The following is a 23,564-nucleotide window of genomic DNA, read 5'->3' as shown; positions in this document are numbered from 1 at the left end:
TTTCTAGAGCAAATTATATTCAATCTACAGATGCCTTGAACATGACAAAATATCTCAGCAATGAAGTAGAATTTATGCCTTGGGAGTCAGCTATAGACAACCTCGGCTACTACATTCTCATGTTTGATCGGACGGAAGTGAATGGGCCTATGCAGGTAGGGCATCAATGGCAGTAAGTGCACACCATTCCTTTATTCCCTGTGGTTTTATAACTATCACAGCTTTTCTTTTTAATCTTTAACATGATAATTGACAGCTCAAACCTTTTTCTAATTGCTCTTTTCTCCATCTCTTTTATACCCAGTAAAGATAATGCAATGTGACATTAGCTCTCCAAATCACTGTTTCTTTGTTCATATCCTCCCTGTACCACTTTGCACTGAACTCCCATTCCACATCACCAGTTTAAAGGCAAAGGGGAGTCACTGATAATAAGAGATTAGACCAGGCTAACCCAAAGAGACTTCTTCAGCTGCACTGAATACAGAAATGTCCTTTAGCAGTTGCTTATTCCTTTCCCACTAATGACCTGCTTTCTCACTGTCTTATGGGGTGATTCCTGGATACACATGATGAATTTAGAAATGTTCTGCTTCTGCAAATGCCTAAGGTCAGTTGTTGCTACACCTCTATGGAGGTAAGAAGCAACCAAGTGTGAGACAGCTACCAAGCATGCAAAAACAGCACTACTCCTGCTGTCAACTCTACCCACAACCTCCTGGTCTACAGAAACGTCTGCTGCATGAGCAGGATGTTGGCTTCTTCTTACGCATTTTAGAGGAGTCTGAAAAACATGTGTAAAAGAGTCAGCACAGTATCAGGGGAACCTCATCACTGAGTAACGATTCCTTCGCAATAAAATTCACATTCTGACAAATGGTGCAGGACCATGGGTACTCGCACCAGAAGATTCAGAGACAGATTCTACTCACAAGCCATAAAGTTGCTGAGGAGTCAATCATAAAGCTTCAAATACATAAAAATGCAAATATATATATGTATTCTGTGAATGCTATGTATTGTATACTTTTTATATCTTTTATTGTATTGTATTTTTGGTCAACTGTTATAAGTAGTCACTCAAGTCTGAATTTCACTGTACTATGTACACATGATAACAGACTTGCCTTAAAATGTTCTCTTTCACTGGACTCTTCTTTTTTAAGTTATCTTCAGCATTTATAACATTCCATGGGCTGCTTAAGGTTCCTTCTTGCTGTCCAAATGATGTCCCTATAAATCAGAAACAGATGTACACACCTCGGATGTGTAAGATTTAATATAATGAATGGCTGAGAGTCATGGCAACTCATCAATTAGTAGCTAACAACACATAGAGTTGGGTGAGATTTCTACTGCCATCGATGTTTGGTGGAGTTTGTTGGATGTTGTTCAGACGCCCTATGCTAAAGGTATGCAGGTTAGGTGAGCTGGTGGCCATTAGCTGGCCCTGTGTGGGTGTGTGTGAAAATATACACTTTGATGGATGGAAATCCAGTGTTTGTGGGGATTGTTCTGGCCCTCTGTGACCCTTAACTGGAAAACTCGTGTTCATAAAATGGATCGATGAATGATAAAGAACTAGAGGCAAATTAATCAGGATGGAAATCTCTTCAGTTGTAGCAGACTGTTGCCATGCTCTCTGGTGGGAAAACCAGCTTGCCACTTTGATCTATAAAGAGCTTGCATTCAGAATTAAAGTCGTAATTACTAGACACAGTAATTAATTAATCATTTTTAAAGACTAGGGGGCTTTGCCCCCTGCTCGCTTTGCTCGCCAACCCCCGGGCAGGCGCTACGTGCTAGCCTCTTTACGGTTCTGTTGCTCGTGTATGGGGATACAGTTGTACAATTTAAACAGCCTTTTATTTTCATGGGAATTGTTACATATGCATAATAGAACTATTTTACATTACAGCAAGTAATTAACCATATTAAAATAGAGTAAAATGTAATATTTTGAAAGTAGATTATGTTTCATTTTGTGTTAGAGTTATTTTTTGCATAATACGATTATGTTCTGTTTGGCTTTGAATTTAACATACAAATATTTTTTAAACTTACACTTTTATTGTAAAACTTCAGTAAAAACTATTTTTTAATTACATTTTCGTCAATATCGCATTGAATTTTGATTCTGTGTTTGGACCTTCATCGTGACAATGCCACGTATAACTTCCTGTGATTGAATTTCATTTCTTTCCCTCTATTAAATAAAACAACTTTTCGAATGTTTGTCTCTGTGATTTGTTGATTGTCTTTGCAAAAGCTATTCTAATCGGAAACTGTTAACGTTTTAATATGAATGACATATCAAGATCTCCTTTGTTGTGTAATGTTATCTGCGGAAGATGTACTACATTATCTTTCTTGGGAACATCCTTCTTTCTACAGTAATTCGCACGTTGTAAGACCAGACGTTGTTAACGGTTGTAGATATTCGTTAGGATATTGTAAGTTGATGTTTTCATCTTCTGCACAATCACCACCAACTGTTTCAGCACAGTCTATTGATACGCATTTAACCAATTTGCCGTGTAACCGATCATCATTTTTGGCGTTAATTCATTTAACTTTATCATTTCTCCATGCTAGGATTGCCCGTGTACTCATTTTTTATGTTGATAACCCTTCATGATGAAGTTCTTCAATAAGATTTGGACATAATATGTCTTCTTTAATTAAAAAGTTAAAGTGAGGAAAACATAAAAATTTATAAGAGCTGAGAGAGCAGAAACTGTGTCTGTCAAAAGCATTCACACGAATGAGAGCTGAGATTACCGTGTGCGTGGTTGAAAATGGTTGAGAGGAGGGCGGGACTTGAAAACATCTCATGGCCAAAGTCTCATCTCGTGGGACTTGAATAAATCTTCCAAAAAGTCTTTTTTTTGACAAAATAGAGAGATGTTCTGACTAGGCTGTGGAACCTTTGGTACAAATGAGTACTACTGTAGGACAAGAAAATGTTAAATAGCAGACTAGAACTGAAATATGAGTGCATAAATATATAATAACCAAAAGACAAAAGACAAAAAGGTAGTCAATGAGGTCATGACATAAATGGTAAGGCTTTCTTAATACTATTGAATAATTTCTGAAATATTTTTATATCTTTTAGGCTTACCTTAGGAAACAAGTTACTCCTCTCTATAAACATTTTAAAAATATCACTGAAAACTGGAATAAAGTGCCCACTGGCCTCACTGAGCAGTAAGTCATTTGTTAGATTGTGCTCAATGATACCTGAAAGTGATGCAGATTGTCATCTCTGTACAAAAATCAGAACACCTCTACTGACCTGTGCCTACTTCTCACTTTGAAGGTACAACCAAATAAATGCCATTAGCATTGCCTGCAGCAATGGCTTGACTGAGTGCAGAGACCTGGCCGTTAACCTCTATCAGCAATGGAGAAAAAATTCTGACAATAACCCGTGAGTGGAATTGCTTTACTGTTCATCTGTCACTAAAATCAATTTCTCATTTTAGTTCAGGGAGAAGTTTAGTTTTATTTAGGGAGAAGTAACTGTGAGTGGGGTCTGAATTTTTGTGTTAAACAGAATTCATCCAAATCTGAGAACAACCATCTACTGCAACGCCATAGCTGCTGGTGGGGAACAAGAATGGGATTTTGGCTGGGAAATGTTCAACAACGCATCCATCGCAACTGAAGCAGACAAACTGCGCTCGGCTCTCTCCTGTACGAAACAGCCCTGGCTTTTGAACAGGTCAGTCATAGCTTTCAGACTAATATACAAGAAGCAGGTATTGCTGGGGAAAATAAAAAATTGGGATTAACATTTTCAGTATCGCTGGTGGGTAACTGTAAACAACGTGGCGAAATTATAAACTGGGAATGTTGCTTGCTTTTGATAAATTGTAATCCTGTCAGTCAGTTTCATTTTTAAGGTCTTGGAAAAGAAGTCTTGTGCACATTTTAAAAAATTAATGATAAGAAGAAAAGGTAGTTTTCATATATTAAAACTCTTAACTGAAAGTTTTCAGAAGACACTAGTGTATGTCTCCCTCCATCTCTGTCTCCTGCATGCTCATTTTCTAGTGCAGCACATTCTGAATATGAAACTATTCATGACAACTTTTAGCCTTCCCTTCTGTTTTCAAATCATCTTCATCTCCTATGAACCACAATAATTTTGCCCTTAATTTTGGATTACATAGGTTTAGTAAATGGGTGGATTACTGGCTACAACCTTATTTATTAAGCAAAACAAATAAAATAAACCTTTTGTAAAACTGAACGTTTCTTAAGCAGACATCTGGTCCAAACATGTGCAAATAAAAATATCAAGCTGTTACTTCATCCAGCAGCAATTTTGGATGTTTATAGCTCAATTAAGAATTATGGCGGAAGTAGCACGTCTTATTTCAATTATCAATCTGTCTATTCTACACAATGGGGCAAAATCAGAAAATGGGCACAGAATTTTGATCACCTGTATTACTGGTTGCCTTCTCAACACTCAGTGCTGAGCTTTTTATTTTTGTCATTCCTTCTTATGACATGTCATGAACTGTTTGCTCCTCATAAATTTCTCTCACAGAACTGTAGATTCAGATTTTTAAAGAACATGAAGATGTAACTAAATTTCAAATCTCTTGCAGGTATCTTGATTATGCCCTGAACCCGAGCAAAATCCGCAAGCAGGATGCCACCTCCACCATTGTTTATATTGCTAATAATGTGGTGGGCCAGCCACTAGCCTGGGATTTTGTACGAGCTAACTGGGCTAAGATATATGAACAGTAAGTAAAAATCTGCCTTCTCCTTTTGCATGACTCTTACAGGCATAAATAACAGTCAAATGATGAAATGTGCTAAGAAATCAGAGCTCATTTTCAGTTTTTCGTACTTGCATCTTTAGTCAGCTGATGTAGCAATAGTTATCCTTACACTCAACTCAATGGCAAATGTTATTTTATCGATTCTAAAGTTTCCCAAAGCCCAAAATGACCTTGATGTCTTATAACAGTTGTAGCAGTTTCACAAAGCTTTTTTGTCTTTGGCATTAATTATGAGAAGCTTGTGTTCATCACCTTGATACTTTAAAGCACCTCATTCTGGGAGAGAATCCTTTCCTGTCACACACATGCATGCCATGGTATTTGTGAGCACCGACTCATTCTCACCACCAACTAAACTCTCCTTCTGAGTGCTTTCTGCTCTTCTCATTTCACAGGTATGGTGGCGGCTCCTTCTCCTTTTCAAACCTCATCGATGGGGTGACAAAGAGATTTTCAACTACTTTTGAGCTCCAACAGGTATGTGCCATTAGAAATGACTTCCAAGATGTCTTTCCTTCTTATTGTATTAAATTTGAAACTGTACTGTGAAGCAAATGGCTAGTGCTGGTACCTCACAGCTGCTGAGCTCTGGATTTGAATCCTTACAAGTGGTGATTTTCCACTTGCTCCATAGGTTTACTCCAGTTTTCCTACTACACAGGTTAGGTTACTTGGTGGCTCAAACACTGGGTGTGTGAATATGACTTACAGTGGTCTAGCTCCTCATTCAGTGCTCTGATCTCTCTGCCACACACAAATAACATAAGTGCATTACAGATAGGTGAAAGGTGCTCATGACAGCTGGAACACAAACTATCAAAACAAATAATCAATAAGGACAGCCTGTCTACCCCAACGGGTATGACTGCACATTGTGTTAATCTCTAACGAGATGTGGATGGCTTCCTTCCAGCTCTGTTTCTTTTCTTTCTCTGTATGTTTTTCCCCTGCTTTTCATCTCACTCTAGCGTTTCTGTCAACGAGCCATTCCCCAAGGTTACCTTCCAAGTCCAGATATGAGGCTCTAGCAATAAGTGGCCGTTGATACCCACCACAACCTGTGAGACACCCCACAAGATATATACAGTGTCAGAGATGCCCTTCAAAATGCCATGAATGCCAGGCTAGTGATCCCTGGAACCAACACACACCCTGATCACACTCAGCTTCGTAAAGTGACCTGTACATGTTCTTGAGGATTGTTGAGCCATTTGGCCTTTATAATACACTCTTTGAAATATTGGGTTGTATGGTTAGAATATTAGAAAAATCTAGACGAGAACAGGCCATTCAGCCCAGCAAAGCTCGCCAGACCTATCCACTTATTTCTTCCAAAAAAACATCGAGTCGAGTTTTGAAAGTCCCTAAAGTCTTACTATCTACCACACTACATGGTCACTTATTCCAAGTGTCTATCGTTCTTTGAGTAAAGAAAAACTTCCTAATGTTTGTGCGAAATTTACCCTTAGCAAGTTTCCAACTGTGTCCCCGTGTTCTTGATGAACTCATTTTAAAATAACAGTCTCGATCCACTATACTAATTCCCTTTATAATTTTAAACACCTCAGTCATGTCTCCTCTTAATCTTCTTTTGCTTAAACTGAAAAGGCTCAGTTCTTTTAATCTTTCCTCATAATTCCACCCGTGTAGCCCTGGAATCAGCCTAGTCACTCTTCTCTGGATCTTTTCCATTGCTGCTATGTCCTTTTTGTAGCCTGGAGACCAAAACTGCACACAGTACTCCAGATGAGGCCTCACCAGTGCATTATTAAGGTTGAGCAGAACCTCCTATGATTTGTACTCCACACATCATGCTATATAACCAAACATTCTGTTAGCCTTCTTAATGGCTTCTGAACACTGTCGGGAAGTCGATAGCTTAGAGTCCACTATGACTCCTAAATCCTTCTCATAAGGTGTACTCTCGATTTTCCGACCACCCATTGTGTATTCACTTCCTATGTGTAATACTTTACATTTACTGACATTAAATTTCATCTGCCACAAATCTGCCCAAGCCTGTATGCTATCATAGTCCTTCTGTAATGATATAACGGATTCCAAATTATCTGCTAATCCACCTATCCTGGTATCATCTACAAACTTAACCAGCTTGTTACTTATATTCCTAAACTTGGTTCCTTATGCTTGGCAAGGAACCACTTAATTCTGGGAAGATTTCTTGGTTCTTTGGAGGCTTTTAAAGGTTCCGAATATATGGACAAAACGGAAATCTCTAATGCATAGTAGGCTACCTAGCAGGATACAGACACATCAAGAAAACCTCAGCTTAACCAATGTTAATATAAGCAGCAAGACTCCTTGTAAAACCAGGAAACTATTGGTATTTCACAAAGCAGTTATCGTCTATTCATGGTGTGAAATAAATAGACTTTGACACCAAAAGAGCTTTGGGGCAGCCACCCATATACTTGATTCAGGCTGCAAAAATGAGGTTTTGGTTGCACAGAAGTGTACAGATTGAGTCCACAGCAGAACTGACTGCAAAGAGGTGGCTGGGCTTCTTTGATGGTTGGTCGGTGGAAGTGATGTCCTCTGGAACAGGAACCAGAAGTAATGTTCTTGGGGGGCCTGCACTGGAAGTGATGTCATCAGGGTGGAAACAGAAAGTGACGTCATCGGACTCAGGCAGAGTTTCTCGTGTCTGGTCTGCAGAAATGAAAGAGAAAAGTTTACTGTGCCCGCCACCCCCTGGCCTGCCGTGGAATTACCTTCTTTTGGTCCTTTTAGCTACCTCCCATGCGCATGTGTATGACAATGGTTATTTAGGGAACATGTCACAAATCAATATAAAAGGTTCTTTCTGGAAGCTTCACGTGGATGTTTCATTTGGGAAGGAGAAATGGTTTTCCTGTGGCATCATTCTGAAGAACCACTTTGGCACCTTTATTTTTAGGCAGTATGATTCAAACATCCTACTTATGAATTCCTCATTAGCATCTGCATGTTTTAAGGAATAATGTTGGGCTTGTGCAAGCAACCTATAACCTCTTACTCCAAAACCGGTGACTGTGGAAAAGTTCATTTTTAGAGCACTCTGTGGCCTTATTAGGATTTTCAATGCTTGGCATTCCTTATCTATCTGTACTATAAATTCAGAGACATACTCTATGACCTCTCGTTTGGGTTTTCCTCCATGTGTGGCCCATGTTGGGCCCTTACTCTCTACTCAGCCTCTCTATTTGTACTTATGCTTCAGGAAACATCTTGTCAATGGATAAAGTGTTTAAAAAAGATGTAAAGACCTAAATGATTGATTGATGGATGGATGAATAGACTGGTGCATCTATTGATACAAAGAAACTTTGTTGGCAGTTGAGCTCTTGAGGACAGCAACGTCATTGAGTTCCCAAGAACAGAACTGAATAGCCTTAACACTCTGCTTTTTACCAGGCATCTTCATGCTGCTTGCAATGTGCTAGTAAGGCTGGCACCTGCATTGTGCCCGGTACTGTTGATACTGGCTGTGGCCCCCAAGGGAATTTATAAAATTAACAAATTCTTAAAATGAAGATGTTACTTGTTTTTATGTAAAGAAAAACAAATTAACGAAAACTGCACCACATAAAATGTTTGAAAAGCCGAAGACATTTTGATCCATTAAAATGGCATTAGTACATGATAAATATACTGTATAATTACCAGTAACGTTGCACTGCACTATAACGTGCAATGAATACACTTGACTTATAGTTTTAATACTCTTTCTCTGTACGTTTAGCATTCGTTTGCTCAGAGGCTGACGCGCTTGCTGCTTCCTAAACAGCTCTTCTTTTTTTCACCCTAGCAGCCCGCTTCTTCACTTCTTTCGTCGGCATCTTTTCGCATTAAAACAGATTAAGTCAGTTTTTGTGTTGCAATTATTTAGTACGTTTTTCTTGATTTTTCACTTAAGCTGGCAATTAAGTCTTTAATCTGCTTAAAGAATGAATTAAGATATGAAGAAGTAGGGGAAGTGACGACAAAGTGATAGGGATGAGAACGACTCCCGCACGCATGCGCCACACGGCCGCCCTGCTGGCCACTGCCGAGAGTTAATTCAACAATAAAATAAATTAAAAATAAAAAGAGGAATAACCTTGGAGGTCAATTATCACTCTGAAAGCGGATATTAGACGTCACGTAGTATATGTGTGCCAAATTCCAGGTCAATAGGTCAAACAGTTTGCAAGCTACAGGTGATTTAAAATCCTGGACAGACAAATGGACAGTCACGGTAACGTATTATATAAGAAGATAATTTTAAAAAGGATTTTTTGTGCCATCTAGTTAACATTAGCAGTAAATGTACGTCATAAAAGGTCACTTTTAAACCAAAGTTGCCATATCTGGGTTTTTGTTCTGTCCCAACCCACTCCACGTCCTCATGTTCACAGACTGCTCGGCTCTGCTTGCGTCCGCATGCCGTATGTCACAGTGTAATCTCTCAAGTCCTCTCATGTTTTTTTTTGTTATGTCAACAGCTGGAGCAGTTCTGGAAGGATAACCAGCACATTGGCTTCGGTTCTGGTGAGAGAGCTTTGCAGCAGGCTTTGGAGAGGACAACAGCCAACATCCAGTGGGTGAGCACTAACAAGGATAAAGTGTTGAAATGGTTTGACGATAACAAGCTTTAATAGGACTGAAATACATGGAGTCACCTGGCCACCCTTTTGTGCAGCACTTCAAATAAAGAAGGCAGGACAGAGCTATGAGCTAAGTTGTGCTGGTATGTGGATGAAATACTTGACAGTAAAAGAAAACCAAAATCAAATGGCTTGGCTAACAGCCCTGCTCCCATCACTCTATCTAACTAGACATTTTTTCACCAGCAATGCAAACTGGACAAGTGCCTTTGGGGAAGCAGTAAGGAAAGCATCTGTGATTTTTGACTTTTATTTCCAACAATAAAGAATTGGATTGTCCCAATATTGTGTAACTGTCCAACAAGCTCCCCCATAATGTTCCTGCTTATCCACTCACACTGTTCACTGTGTCTCAAAAAGGCCGCAGCTGCTGGAAAAAGAGTCATCATACGCTGAAGAGAAGACAACAATGCACTATGTGGCTAAATGTAGACTTTTTATTGTATGTACATACTTGTAATGAAGATCCTATACAGTAAATATGACTACAAATGATTTATATATAGAGTATGAATTGATATATCTATAAGAAATAAGTTTATATTTTAAAGCTTTCTTGAAAAAGATAACCGTGTATGTTTGTTGATGTGGAGTGCTTATCAACGTATGTAATTTTTTATTATTTTCTATCTACTTTTGCACTGAACCGTCCTCTCATGTGGAAGGTGAACTGAACATGTTTGGGTCTAATGAAGTGCCTTCTTATGTTACTGTGGATATTGATTAGGGAAAGCAGCTTCTGAAGACGTCTTTCTTCAGACTAGCGATATTCATTGAATACAAGTGTGGCACCATCCTCCTTAGGAAATCGTTGACAATACCGAAATCCTTCTACGCTTTATACACTGATTTGATGGCTATCAGGAATATGCAATCCATTTTAGTCTTGATTGATTCTTTTAACAAAAGCAGTGATCTGTCCTTCCACTATTTCTACTGGTCAAAGTCTCAGGGAGTTGGAGATATCCACTTTGAACCATGGGTACAAATATAAATAATGTGAAATATTAGATGTGCACCGAGCTTACATCAACATTGTACATGCTGCATCCCTGCAATGATCGCTTTATTACAGTGCAGGAAGCCAGTTCTGACACTGGACATTCAAGCAAATCATTTCAGACTGACTGACAGAGAATAATGAATTTCTTACATTAGGTATCAAGTGTAGGCAACTCAAGGAGACTTTTCTTCATGCGATGATTTAGTATTAAAACAAAACAAGAAGCCTTTGGCTGTCATATAAATGCAATCAGTTCAGAACAGTTAAAACGCAAGCTTAAAGAGAATCACAATTTGGATGTTATGGCACACTGTAATTACCTTTCTAGTGATTGAACATCAATAAAGTAAGGTAGCAGACATTGATGAGCCACCGTATGATTCATTGCAGCCATCTCGATTCTCCTGGAGTGTGAACTGTCTGGTAGGACTGAATGGGGGGGTCAATCTGTAAAATAAATCTGACTGATTGGTATCAAATAATCAAGCAGGAGTTCAGGTCGTTCAGAGGTTGTGCTTTCATTTTCAGGGGCCACTTCTCATACTCTTTTTGGATGATTCCACTATGTGGTTTTGTATTTTAAACTGCATCATTGAACAAATAAAAAAAAAAAGGTGAAATGAACATTTTCGACTTATTTGATTGTGTAGACGTTTATGATTCAGTGTGTATTTTTAATGTTGTCCTGGATGAGGCGACGTTCATGGCTAAAATGACTTTCAGAATCTCTGGACCTCACCTAAGACTCTCACAGCCTTGGATTGCTTTGGGCTGAAGAGTTCCATTTTTGATTGAGAACTTCTTTACAGAGAAACTCACAACAATGCAAAAAACAGTAATGGATGAAGCAAAATAGTAATTTTTATAGTGTCCACTACTCATGTTAGTATTTTGTTGAACCACCTTCAACATCTATAATGGTCAGTGATCATCTGCAGTAAGTCTCTTCATACATACAGTGATGGAAGAGCAATATACTGTATGCTCAAGCCATGTCTTATGATGTGCTTTCAAATTTCATTTCTTCTTGCTTTATTGTTCTTCTCTTAGAAGTGAAAATTGTATTTATTTTTTTGTTCAGAGTACTGTTATCCATGAAATTCATCGCTGTTATTAGTTTTCTGGATGTCTCCTGCCCAAAGGGTCCTAAAAATATTTGACATCTCCCTGCAAACTCCATTTTGCTTCTCATGGATGCCCCTAGTTTGTGCTGTACTGTTGTCACTGTGGTGCTGTTGTAGGTGACGCCATCTCTTGTCACCAGTGGTCAAGGGTATAAATGGCAGCTCCATGCACTTCCTGACATCCGAGATTGAATAATAAACTTTTCCTTGGTGGTATGCACTTTTGTGTTTGATTTTCTGGTTTATCGGAATCTTTGCTTTGTTCTCTGACTTTGATTTTTGTTTCCATCTCTTAGTTTTGGTGAAAGAATACTGTAAGAAAGTACTTAAACATGGACACTGTATTGATACAATTAGATTAAGATTTATATTCAGAACAATTTAATGTCAGTATGTCAGCCATACAGGAATTGATCTGAGCATCAGTGCTATAAAATGAAATAGCAGACATATAAACACCAGACAATAAGCAGAGCTTGCACTAGCTGCGTGCTACAATTATAATAAGAGTGTCATAAACAAGGAGTCCCAAAGCACGCAAGCTCCAGTAAATTCCAACAGCACTTCCAAAAATGCCCATTAGAGGGGAAAAATCACTGATAAACTCCTGCTAGAAATAAGGGCAAATGCAGGATCTTTACAAAATAAAAGATTTCTTCTTAAAGCATGGAGCTGGGGCTACCAATGCCCAACTTGAAGTTAGACTCTTTATTAAAGTCTAGGAAGCACTGCCCCCTGCTCACTTTGCTCGCCAACCCCCGGGCGGGCGCTACATGCTAGCCGCTTCGCGGATCTGCCGCTCACATATGGGGAAGCGGATGTACAATTTAAACAGATTGTTATTTTCGTGGGAATTGTTACATATGCATAATAGAACTAACTATGTTACATTACAACAGGGGACGGCTAGTATAATATAATATAATATAATATAATATAATATAATATAATATAATATAATATAATATAATATAATATAATATCTAACTACAGGGTCTGTTAGAGCCAATCCCAGCCAACACAGGGCACAATGCAGGAAACAAACCCTGGGCAGGGTGCCAGCCCACACACACACACAAAGCACAATTTAGAATCGCCAATGCACCTAACCTGTCTTGGACTGTGGGAGGAAACCAGAGTACCCGAAGAAAAACCATACAGACACGAGGAGAACATGCAAACTCCACACATGGAGGACCCGGGTAGCAAACCCAGGTCTCCTAACTGCGAGGCAACAGCGCTACCCACTGTGCCACCGTGCCGCCCTTAATATAATATAATATAATATAATATAATATAATATAATATAATATAATATAATATAATATAATATAATATCTCTCTATTATAATAAAAAAATCTTGGGTCGATACGTAATCTTCTCGGAAGACACTTTGACATCCCGCAAGAGACACTTTAACGTCATGTGAGACAAAAGGACAGCTGCTGTACAGGCTTTTAAATGATCGACGCACAGCGTGACAAGCAGAACAGGCAGTTTGGCAGCAGCAGCAGAAAGCCAGCAGCTGATCAGACGCTGATCTCCTTAGCGTGCGTTCAGAACCCCCCCTTCACAACGCGAGTGGCAGAGACATGAAGTGGGCGAACGAAGCGAGCAGGGGGCAAAACCCCCTAGTAATATAATATGTAACACTTTTAGGTACTGAAAAAATGCATCTATTTCTCTTTTATGTGTGTGTAACAATGCCTTAACAAAAGTTTCTTTGGGACTTAATAAAACTTTAGTAGATAGGTTATTCATCTCCTCAAAGTGACCTTTTAGATTTTTTGTCAGATATTTCTGGTATAATTACAAGCATTTCATAAGTTTCAAAGGTTTTTTACTGACAATTACATTAATTTTATGCAAAGAATCAATATTTGCAGTGTTGGCCCTTCTTTCTTTTTCAAGACCTCTGCAATTCACCCTGGCAGGCTGTGAATCAACTTCTGAGCCAAATCCTGATTGATGGCAGCCCATTTTTGCAGAATCAATGCTTGGAGTTTGTCAGAATTGGTGGGTTTTTGTTTGTCCACCCGCCTCTTGAGGATTGACCACAAGTTCTCAATGGGATTAAGGTCTGAGGAGTTTCCTGGATCCAAAATTCTGATGTTTTGTTCTCAGAGCCACTTAGTTCTCATTTTTGCCTTATGGCCCGGTGCTCCATCATGGTGGAAAAGGCACCAAACTGTTCTTGGATGGTTGGGAGACGTTGCTCTCGGGGGTGTTTTGGTCCCATTCTTTATTTATGGCTGTGTTCTTAGGCAAAATTGTGAGTGAACCCACTGCCTTGGCTGAGAAGCAACGCCACACATGAATGGTCTCAGGATGCTTTTCTTTTGGCGTGACACAGGAGTGATGGTAGCGCCGCTCACCTTTTCTTTTTTCCAGATGCCCCAAACAATCAGAAAGGGAATTCATCAGAGTGTGGTGTAGCGGGTCCACAGCTCACGTCAAAAAGGCCACTTTTTAAATAAATAATCGCCGTTTTTGCGGCTTAGAAAGGGGGCGCGGTAGTGTGGCAGATCGGTTCCCGGGGAATTCATGATGTGGGCGAACCTCGCTCAAGTGCACAGGTGAGGAGTTGTCCGCATCCGTAATTGTTCCCGGGAGCTGCTAATTGCCACATCTGATCCACGTCCTCATGATAAATAGAAGCGTGAGGCGGCTGGGGGAGGAAAAAGATAAAAAAGGAAGGAAAAGAAAGAAACGGAGGTTGCAGCAGAAGAAGACTGGAAGCAGGTAGAGGAAAGCCGGTGCAAGGAGAGTGAGAGTGAGAGTGAGAGTGAGAGTGAGAGTGAGAGTGAGAGTGAGCGAGAGCGAGAGCGAGAGCGAGTGCAGGCTCGCGGGCAGCTGAGCAGTGAGCCTGGGTGTTTGGTCGGCACCCGAGGAGCAGTCGATTGTGGTTGCACCCGCTGAGCATTCTGTGGAGAGCGGGAGTGACCGGAAAGAGAATGGCTCGCCGCATAAGGCCAAGAAGGCAGTGGAAGTCAGGACTTGGGAAATGAACCCCCCCACCGTTAGCGCCCTGGTTGCTGGGGAGCCCAAGTCGCGGTTTGGTAGAGCCTACCAGAGCCAGGGATTGGTGAGGTGAACAAACCAGCAGGAGAAGGCAGAAATAAGGTCAGCTGCAGGTAGGGTGGCTCCCCTGGTGCATAGACTGGACGGGAGAAGCAGGGGAGTCACCAGTAAAAGAAAGGCACCGTGCTTTGTATTTTAAAAGGATAGCTTCCAGCCATTGTTTTAAAAAGATTTCTGGTATTGGATTTTAACCTCCACCTTTCACTCGTTTTAATGGATTATTTATATAAAGATTTGTAAAGCACTGCACTATTTATTTGGACACTGTTTTTTTGTTTGCAGTTTTAATAAAAGCACTTGGCACTTTTTTGCACCATCACCTTGATTTGTTGTGCCTCACTACCTAGCTCATCAGTGACATTACTGATGGTGTTGGGTACAAGAGCTCCCAAAAGCAAGATGGGAGCATGGAGCGAACCTGCATCATCACACAGAGAAAATAACTTTACTCCAGCAGTCCTCAGCAGTCCAATCTCTGTACCTTTTGCAGAATATCAGTTTGTCTCTGATGTTTATCGTGGCTTCTTTGCCACCCTCCTTGACACCAGGCCATCCTCCAAAAGTCTGCGCCTCACTCACACCTGCCTGCTGTCATTCCTGAGCAAGCTCTGCACTGGTGGTGCTCCAATCCCGCAGCTGAATCAACTTTAGGAGACAGACCTGGCCCTTGCTGGACTTTCTTGGGCATCCTGAAGCCTTCATCACAACAATTCTCTCCTTGAATTTCTTGATGATCTGATAAATGGTTGATTTAGGTGCAATCTTACTAGCAGCAATATTCTTGCCTATGAAGCCCTTTTGTGCAAAGCAGTGATGGTCCTTTTGTGGCAGGGCTGAAATGCAGTGGAAATTGTTTTTTTTGGATTAAGTTCATTGTAATGGCAAAGAGGGACTTAATGAGTTTTTCAGGTTAGTCATATGGTGCGCATACAGAATACTGAGCTGAATTTAGAAAGCCGAGTTCACCTAACACGTAACAGAGAAATACACTCAGAAAATAACTGATGATAAGAAAATAAACTCCTCTTTTTACATACAGTTAAGATACATGAACACTACCTAGTATATTTAACCCTAAGTGCTGTCCAGCATGTTTAGCCCACAGCAGGGCCCCCACCGGACTTGTGACTGATGATGAACTTACACTTAAATAAATCAGAATCTCCATGAAATGTCACTCCCACAAGAATTTCTTGCATGAGTAGCTGCTCGGGAATGAGGCCTTGTGATCCTGTCTCCATCATAAGCCTGGCTCTCAATTACCACTTAGACAGGAGGCCACTAAAAATCACCAGCTGTGCATCAGGAAACAACTTAAAAGGCCTAGCAGGAGGTCAGCTTCCTCGTGTTCCTCTTATCTGGGGGGCAGAGGTCATTCTGCTACTCCAAACGCCTTCTCTAGCAGTCTGACCACTCCTGCAATGGGAGATGATTTGACTCATTGCTAGTCCTGCAGTAAAACCGAGCTACCAAGAACATAAAAATGTTTCCTTCCTGGAGGATATTCAGGGTGGGATCCTGCCTTGTGCACATTGCTGGTGGGATACGCTCTGAATCCAGTGACTCTGACCTGGACTGTGCAGGTCTGATAATAGATGGTGCGAAGATTAGCCCAGGACACAGACAGTCATGGACTCAGAATGTCCCACAAACATACATGTTTATTAACGTTTTGCACAACCACAACGTACACAGTGCATAAACCCCACAATGCTCAGTCCTTATCTCTTTTTCCTGTCCTTTTCTTCTGCCGCCTTCACTCCACTGTCGCAAGCTCTGTCCTCTGCCTTGAGTGGAGTGAGGCAGCCTCTTTTATAACTCACCAAGTGCTCCAGATGCTCCTCAATCAAGTTCCGGCAGCACTTCCGAGTGTGGCAGAAGTGCTACAGACCATGGCTCCGGAGTTGTCCTGGTGCCCCCAAGATGGTGGCCCTGATGCAAACTAGGTGGGCTGCCCTCTTGTGTCCCAGGGGAGGTAGTGCTGGTGATATGTCCACTCCCCCCGGTCCTCTCCTCAAAAGGGCGTCCCGACCAGGAAAGGTCCCCGGCTGTCTATCACAATGGATGGATGACATATAGAGAAGAGGAAATGCACATCACTGGTGATGAAGACTAACTTTGTGTTTTTCCTGTTGCTGTCTTCATATTTACAGTACTAGGAGCCTCTGATCTCCTTATGCCAGGATGAAACACAATAAGACTCAATTACACTTCAAGCCAACTCTGTCCTCACAGAGCTCCCAGAATATAATAGTGGCATGATAGTGGCATCTGTCACCTCTAGGGACCTGGGCTCTATCCCAGACTGTCTGTATGGAATTTCCATATTCCCTCCACATCAGTGAAAGCTTTCTCTGGGCACTCAGGGGCCTCCCACTTCCCAGTGACATGCCACTCGGGCCTACTGGGCAACCCTAACTTGCCAGCTATGACTAGTTATTAAAGTGACTAGTGATTAAATGGCTTCTTCTGCAGGGTTTGTTCTCCCACATCATTCTCAGTCCTACTGGCTACCTGATATTCTGTAAAGGAGAATGGGGATCAGAAGATGGATGTTTGATGTTGTACCTTTTATAGGACACACAAAGTCATATCTTAAAAGCACTGTTATAAGTAATATGAGGGACATTCAAAAAGTTTCCACACTTTTATATTTTCGTTGGAAACGTTGAAGGCGGGAGGAGGAGTAATTAGGCATTAAAAAGTTGGTACGACACTGGGACAATTGCATCGCAAACAAAGGTGACAATGTAGAAAAGTGGTGTAATTTGTTTTTGAAATTCTTAATAAACAGAGTGCGGAAACTTTTTAAATGTCCCTCGTACAACACAGATTTGAGACAAATGATTACAATTGCTATTGTTAAGTTTGGATGCTATTGCAGGGGGAGTAGTAGGTCAGAAAGGAAGTATACAAAGTGTCGACAGTGGAGAAAGCTGGTATGGTGACCCCCACATGAAAGTGGGAAAGCTTCAGAAGAAGATTACAATAGACCTCCGCGAAGACGTGGTTCAGGGTTCACGGATTCAGTCATTGGCGGATTTTTCCTTAGAACCTAACTATTAATTGTTAGCGAAAGCGCAAATATCCTCCGCAATTTTTTATGGCTTTTTTCGTGGTAATACAGTGCTGTAGAGAGAACAGGAAGCAACCGCTGAGGGAAATGCAGTTTGGGATGGTGAAAGTAGCCAATCCGAGAGCGTTATTCATTTCTCCTTGCTGCTGATTGACTGCTGCCCTGTGACGTGTCTCCAGCTGAGTGTCCTCGTGTTTTCCATTTTGTTACTGTGTTCATTTTGTTATTCTTAAATGCACAAGATGTCACCGAAACACCCTGCATTCTCTAAGGCTTCTGGCACTGATACTAAGTGCCAGAAGAAGTTTAAAACACTCCAGGAGAAGGTTGAACTACTGGATTTGCTCGAGGAACTCAAAAGTTATGCTGCAGTAGTGAAAGAAGAACGAGGCAGCGATCCGGAGTTCCGTATCTGTAAGTTTCTTTGATAGTGCGAAAAAGGTAACGACCGTAAGGAATAAAAATATTGTCAGAAGAAGACCCGTCAAAAGATACGACTCCTCCTGAAGTGCCTGAAGAAGAGGCGCCACCCGAGGAGCTGTAAATCCTCTGCATCGTACTGCACAGCTACTTCATCATCATCATCAATATCATTCATCATTGGTGAGTACCTGTATATTTTACTGTATTTTAATTAAATTAAATTATGACGTATTTACTCTACTTATAACAAAGAAAATGACAGCGCATACCAAAGAAAACGCGCTTGCATGAATTACAGAACGTATAGCGGTAAGATCAGTATTTTACATTCTAGCACTGCGGGAGACATAGCAGTACAGTACTGTACAGTAGACGGATTACCTTTACATTATTCTTTTAGGTAATGTACTAAGGTAATTTTTTAGGTAATGTATTAATGTATTAAGCTGCATTTGCAATGAAATTAAAGTGCTATGGGGGCATATTTAGGGTTTAAACTATAAAAATAGGCATTTAAAAGGCATTTTTTAACCACATCCAAAAGTCATGGTTTTTTCACAATTCGCGAGTGCTCTAGGAACACAACCCCCGTGAATTTTGGGGGTGTACTGTATTGTATATTTGGCTGATAACTATGTATAGTGACTTTCTTTATATATAATACAGTACCGTGGATGTTCGTTTGTCTGTCCAGGATTTTAAATCACCTGTAGCTCACAAACCGTTTGACCGATTGACCTGAAATTTGGTACACATATACTACATGATATCTACTGTCCACTTTCAGAGTGATGATTGATCTCCAAGGTTATTCCTCTTTTAATTTTTAATTTTATTTTATTGTAGAAGCAACTCTTGGCAGCAGCCAGCAGTGCGGCCTTGCAGTGCATGTGTACGGGTGCCATTCTCATTCCTGTACTTCTTCATATCTTAATCATTCTTGATGCACATTGGGGACTTAAGTGAAAGTTTAAGTGAAAAATTAAGGAAAACGTACAAAGTAATTGCAACACAAACAATGACTTAATCAGTCTTAACGTGAAAAGATGCCGATGAAAGAAGAGAAGAAGTGGGTCGCTAGGGTGGAGAAAAGAATTGCTGCTCAGGAAGCAGCAAGGACATCAACCTCTGAGCAAACGATAGCTAAACGTACAGAGAAAGAGGAGGAAAACTAGGAATGCTCAAGTCAAGCGTGCAGTGCTCCGTTACTGTTTTTTTAATAATTGGAGTACAGACAGGCTAAGCGTCATTGTCTCAGGAGTTTGAATACCTTAACAACTACTGTACAGCACACCCTGCACAAGAGTAGGAGGGTACCCTTGATATTCCTGAAGAACCTTTATTTATTTTTCATAGTTGATGTTATTGTGGTCCTCTCTTCATCTTGGGGAAAATTTGTTCCACACAGTTCCATCCAAACACAAGGGAAGACAAATCCGACTCCTTTCTCTGACTTCCAGCCCCGGTGATTTTCTCTGCAATCCACTGCTGGTATTTAAAATCCATCAGCGGAATTGTTGCAGTAGATGAGCTGCTGTCCCTTGGTCACCCAGTCCACTGTCTTCGGTTCATTTTAGTGTTAGGCCTTGGCATCTCAACATGTCCGAAACATTCTTATCCCTGGGACTGCAATGCCCCATTGCTCTTCAATAATTCGCTCAATGAACAGCAGTTTAGAAAAGCAGTAGAAACATCCTTTCCAAAACAACAACACCCCATGTTTGACTCTTAGCCCCCTGAATGTGAACAAGAAGCTCAAGAGTTCATGTAGCAAGCCAAAGATTCACAGAGTCACTTTCTGCTAATTTTTGCTCCTTCCACTGGCCAAAGTCCAAAATGAGAAGTTTGCTGCTTTTGGTGTTAGACTTAATATAAAAAACTTAATATTAAGGCTAACACAGAGGTTGGCAGTCCTTATTTTATTGTACTTTTGTAGTTTAGTGAAGTGCCCCTTTGCTGCTTGTTCTTCATTTGAAATCTTTCATGGCCACAGCTCAAAGGTCTTTTGTAATACCTCTCTGATGATTTATTAATTTATGAGTAATAAAGGCTCCTTTTGATGAAAATGTAGGCTCTTGGCACAGGTACGCTGACCTGCCCCAGACCGCTCTGTTTCCCAGAAAACTTAGAAGAGAATAGCCTGGGAATTTACAGATCAATGCTCAGGAGCCTGCTCAGGATAAAGTGGAGTCATGAGTCATGTTACGGCCTGTGACTTTTAGAGCTGTGGTGGCTACGTTTTTCTTTTTATAGGGGTTAAAAATAATGATCATTCCAAAGTAACAATGTCATAAAAACTATTTGTTCATTTATTATGTTACACTTGGTATTAAAACTTTAAATGAACAGCCTGGGGTAGATACACTCATCCATCCATTTTCTTAAATGGATTATATGAGTCCCATGAATCAGCAGGAAGATAGGAAGTGACACGTGGATGATGTGAGGGTACGCTAACCACACATTAGCTATACAAAGATAGCCAATTAGAGACAGAGGATGATTAGGGGGCCAAATTGACAAGGCTGTGGTGGGCAATTTAGTCTGGACATCAGGATACACCCTGCTCTTTACGAAGATACTCAGGGATCTTTTATGACCACAGAGAGTTAGGACCTTAGTTTTACATCTCATCTGAAGGATGGTGCCATCTTCACAGTACAGTGCACTGCACTGGGGCATTGGGACCCACATTCAGACCACAGGGTAAGTGCCCCCTGCTGGCCTCAACATCACCTCTTCCAGCAGCAACCCAAGCTTTTCCTAGATGGTCTAATAGTCCAAGAACCGTCCAGGCCTAAATATTCTTAGATTCATGTGGATGACCTCTTCTGAAGAGCATGTGGTAATGTAGTTGGTATGGCAGTAACCTTATGACTGTTATTAGTATTGGCCGATGTGTTATGTATGTGCACAGTGTCATAATTGAATTACAGGGTTCCGTTATGCAGCCTTGTAGTGTAGGTCTGCATTTGAAGATAACAGCTTGATTTCTTGGGCCTAGGAAGGATTATTGGAAGTAAAGAAAAATGAGATTGGTTTTGCGCTTAAGCGCTGTCAGTGTTTCTCTTTCCAACATAATATAATGCCTTTATCCAAGGTGACTTACAACATTTGTGATACAATTGGTTCCATTTCTTTTGTTTTTCCAATTGGAGCACAGGCAGGTGAAGTGAGTTGCTCAAGATCACACAGCATTAATTGCACCCACAGCCTTAGGGTGTGAAGTTCAAAGCCTTCATCGCTGTGTCACACAGCCTATTAGCGCCCCCTGCCTACCATTATGGGAATATGGATGAGTGCGTTCCCTTTTACATCTTGCCTGAAGAAGGGGCCTGAGTTGCCTTGAAAGCTTGGATATTGTAATCTTTTTAGTTAGCCAATAAAAGGTGTCATTTTGCTTGGCTTTTCTCCCCAATGCCCAAAGCCAAGTTACAGGCACACTGACTCCTGTTAACTTATTTGAAAACATTTAAATTTTGAGGTTTGCTTTGTGGAGATTTTACATTTTCTCCATTTTCTCAGGTCACTTTGGCTTTCCTCCTACATTTCTAACATGTGTAAGTTACTCTAACTGGAAAGTCTATTTTAGATGTTTGAGTAATGGACTGGCACCACATGCAGGGTTGGTTCCCACCTTGCTCACATCATTCTTGGGGTACATCAAGGCTGCTCACAGTCTTAAGTGATGAACTTAAAATGGATAGATGGGTGGACTGGTGAAATGCCATCAATGGTTGGGTGTCCTTTCTCTCCATACCCAGAGGCATTGTGACAAATTCATGTCCTGTAAGACCCTCACTTAACAAAGGAAGGCTCAAAAACACCAGAATCAAAGAAATTCCTGACTTGGGGCAAGACAGCCGTCTGTGTAGCTTTTCCAACATCCACAGCATGAGATAAAAGCAGGCCTAGTTAATCCTGACAAAGTTATCCTGGCACGGCCATGTCAATTGGAAACATTATGCGGCTCCTGTGGTCTAGAGGCAATAACGGCTGTGTGGGATTAGCTGAGGTGTGGCTGAAGCCCAAGCCAAGCAGCACATCGGCATTGCTTTGAACCCTTGTTTGAGTAAACAAATTAAACTAATTAGCACAGTAACAACTCTCATTAAGGCACAGCAGATAACTCCAACATGAAACAAAAGAATCTTGACAGAGGATGAGAAGAAATGACACCATCTGCTTAATGCCCCTATTAGCACATCCCTCTTTCTTTGATTACCAGTTTTACAGAACAATTTTAACCTTACTGGTTTCACTTAGAAGAGGGTAGTGATGTGGATCTGCTGTAATGTTGCAATCATTTTGTCATAGTAATATAATATAATATAACATAAAATAACATAACATAACATAACCAATGTATAATGGCACGTTCCTTTTACGGACACAACAAGCTTGTCCTGCTTTATTCAAATGTTACAGACTTTAAATGAACATCTGGACAAGTCTGACAATCTTACTGCCAACCTAAAGTCTGTTACTGATTGAGCAGTTCTCTAGTATCCAAGCCAGAAATTCTTATCTATCTATCTATCTATCTATCTATCTATCTATCTATCTATCTATCTATCTATCTATCTATCTATCTATCTATCTATCTATCTATCTATCTATCTATCTATCTATCTATCTATCTATCTATCTATCTATCTATCTATCTATCTATCTATCTATCTATCTATCTATCTATCTGTAACATAACATAATATTCTCAAAGACACTTAATCCAGTTTAGAGTCACAGGAGGCCTGCGCCTATCCCAAATGTGCCTCTGGGCACAAGAAAGGCATCATCCCCGGCTGTGGTGACAGGCATTAATGGTCCGCTCAAGTTTTAATGACCTACAAAATGTTTTTTAACTTCAGGTTTTGAAAGGCTTAATTGCGCTTTGAGTGTGGCTGTGCATACCCTGTGACGGACTGGCATCAAATATAAGTATGGTGCCTTTTTGTTGTACCAAGTGCAGTTTGTTAGAAAATGGACATAAACACTATTGTTACTAAGATGGAAGGTGCCAGGGGATATACAAGAAGAAGCCAGAGGCCAGGAGCAGTTCCATACCCCATACACTAGGTGGCAGTAGTCTGCTGGAGGCATCCCAGCTTGGGCACCCGCAGGAGTTCATTGGAAGTAGAGCCCAGAAGTGCAGCCACGCCGGGGTCCCAGGTGCTGATGTGTGAGTACTGCCCTGGTTCCCAAACAACACAGAAGTGGTCCCTATAAGTCATGAACTGCCTTTCTGGGTCCAGCATATAAAAAAGGAGTCAGAGCCGGGAGGTAGCAGACAACACTTAAGTGGAGGCAGAAGGAGAGGAAAGAGCTTAATTGGTTCTGTATGATTAATGGCTTTACTTCAAGATATAACATAGTTGGTGGATTAAAAATCCATTATTTGAACCCAT

The 23,564-nt window shown here is 40.7% G+C and overlaps 1 protein-coding gene across 1 annotated transcript in view; it reads left to right on the top strand.

The window, feature by feature from the left end:
• Nucleotides 1-11,075, top strand: part of LOC114667353 (aminopeptidase N-like) — a 49,921-nt gene extending 38,846 nt beyond the window's left edge. Inside the window, exons 14-20 of the mRNA XM_028822622.2 lie at nucleotides 8-155; nucleotides 3,119-3,210; nucleotides 3,323-3,433; nucleotides 3,560-3,727; nucleotides 4,623-4,763; nucleotides 5,198-5,279; nucleotides 9,287-11,075. Of these exons, the coding sequence (XP_028678455.1) occupies nucleotides 8-155; nucleotides 3,119-3,210; nucleotides 3,323-3,433; nucleotides 3,560-3,727; nucleotides 4,623-4,763; nucleotides 5,198-5,279; nucleotides 9,287-9,439 (895 nt within the window). The 3' untranslated portion in view covers nucleotides 9,440-11,075. The remainder of the gene's footprint in view (nucleotides 1-7; nucleotides 156-3,118; nucleotides 3,211-3,322; nucleotides 3,434-3,559; nucleotides 3,728-4,622; nucleotides 4,764-5,197; nucleotides 5,280-9,286) is intronic.
• The last annotated feature ends 12,489 nt before the right edge of the window (nucleotides 11,076-23,564 follow it).

This window comes from Erpetoichthys calabaricus, chromosome 17, assembly GCF_900747795.2.
Source record: "Erpetoichthys calabaricus chromosome 17, fErpCal1.3, whole genome shotgun sequence".
Lineage (NCBI taxonomy): Eukaryota > Metazoa > Chordata > Cladistia > Polypteriformes > Polypteridae > Erpetoichthys > Erpetoichthys calabaricus.
This window is presented reverse-complemented; position numbering and strand designations above follow the sequence as displayed.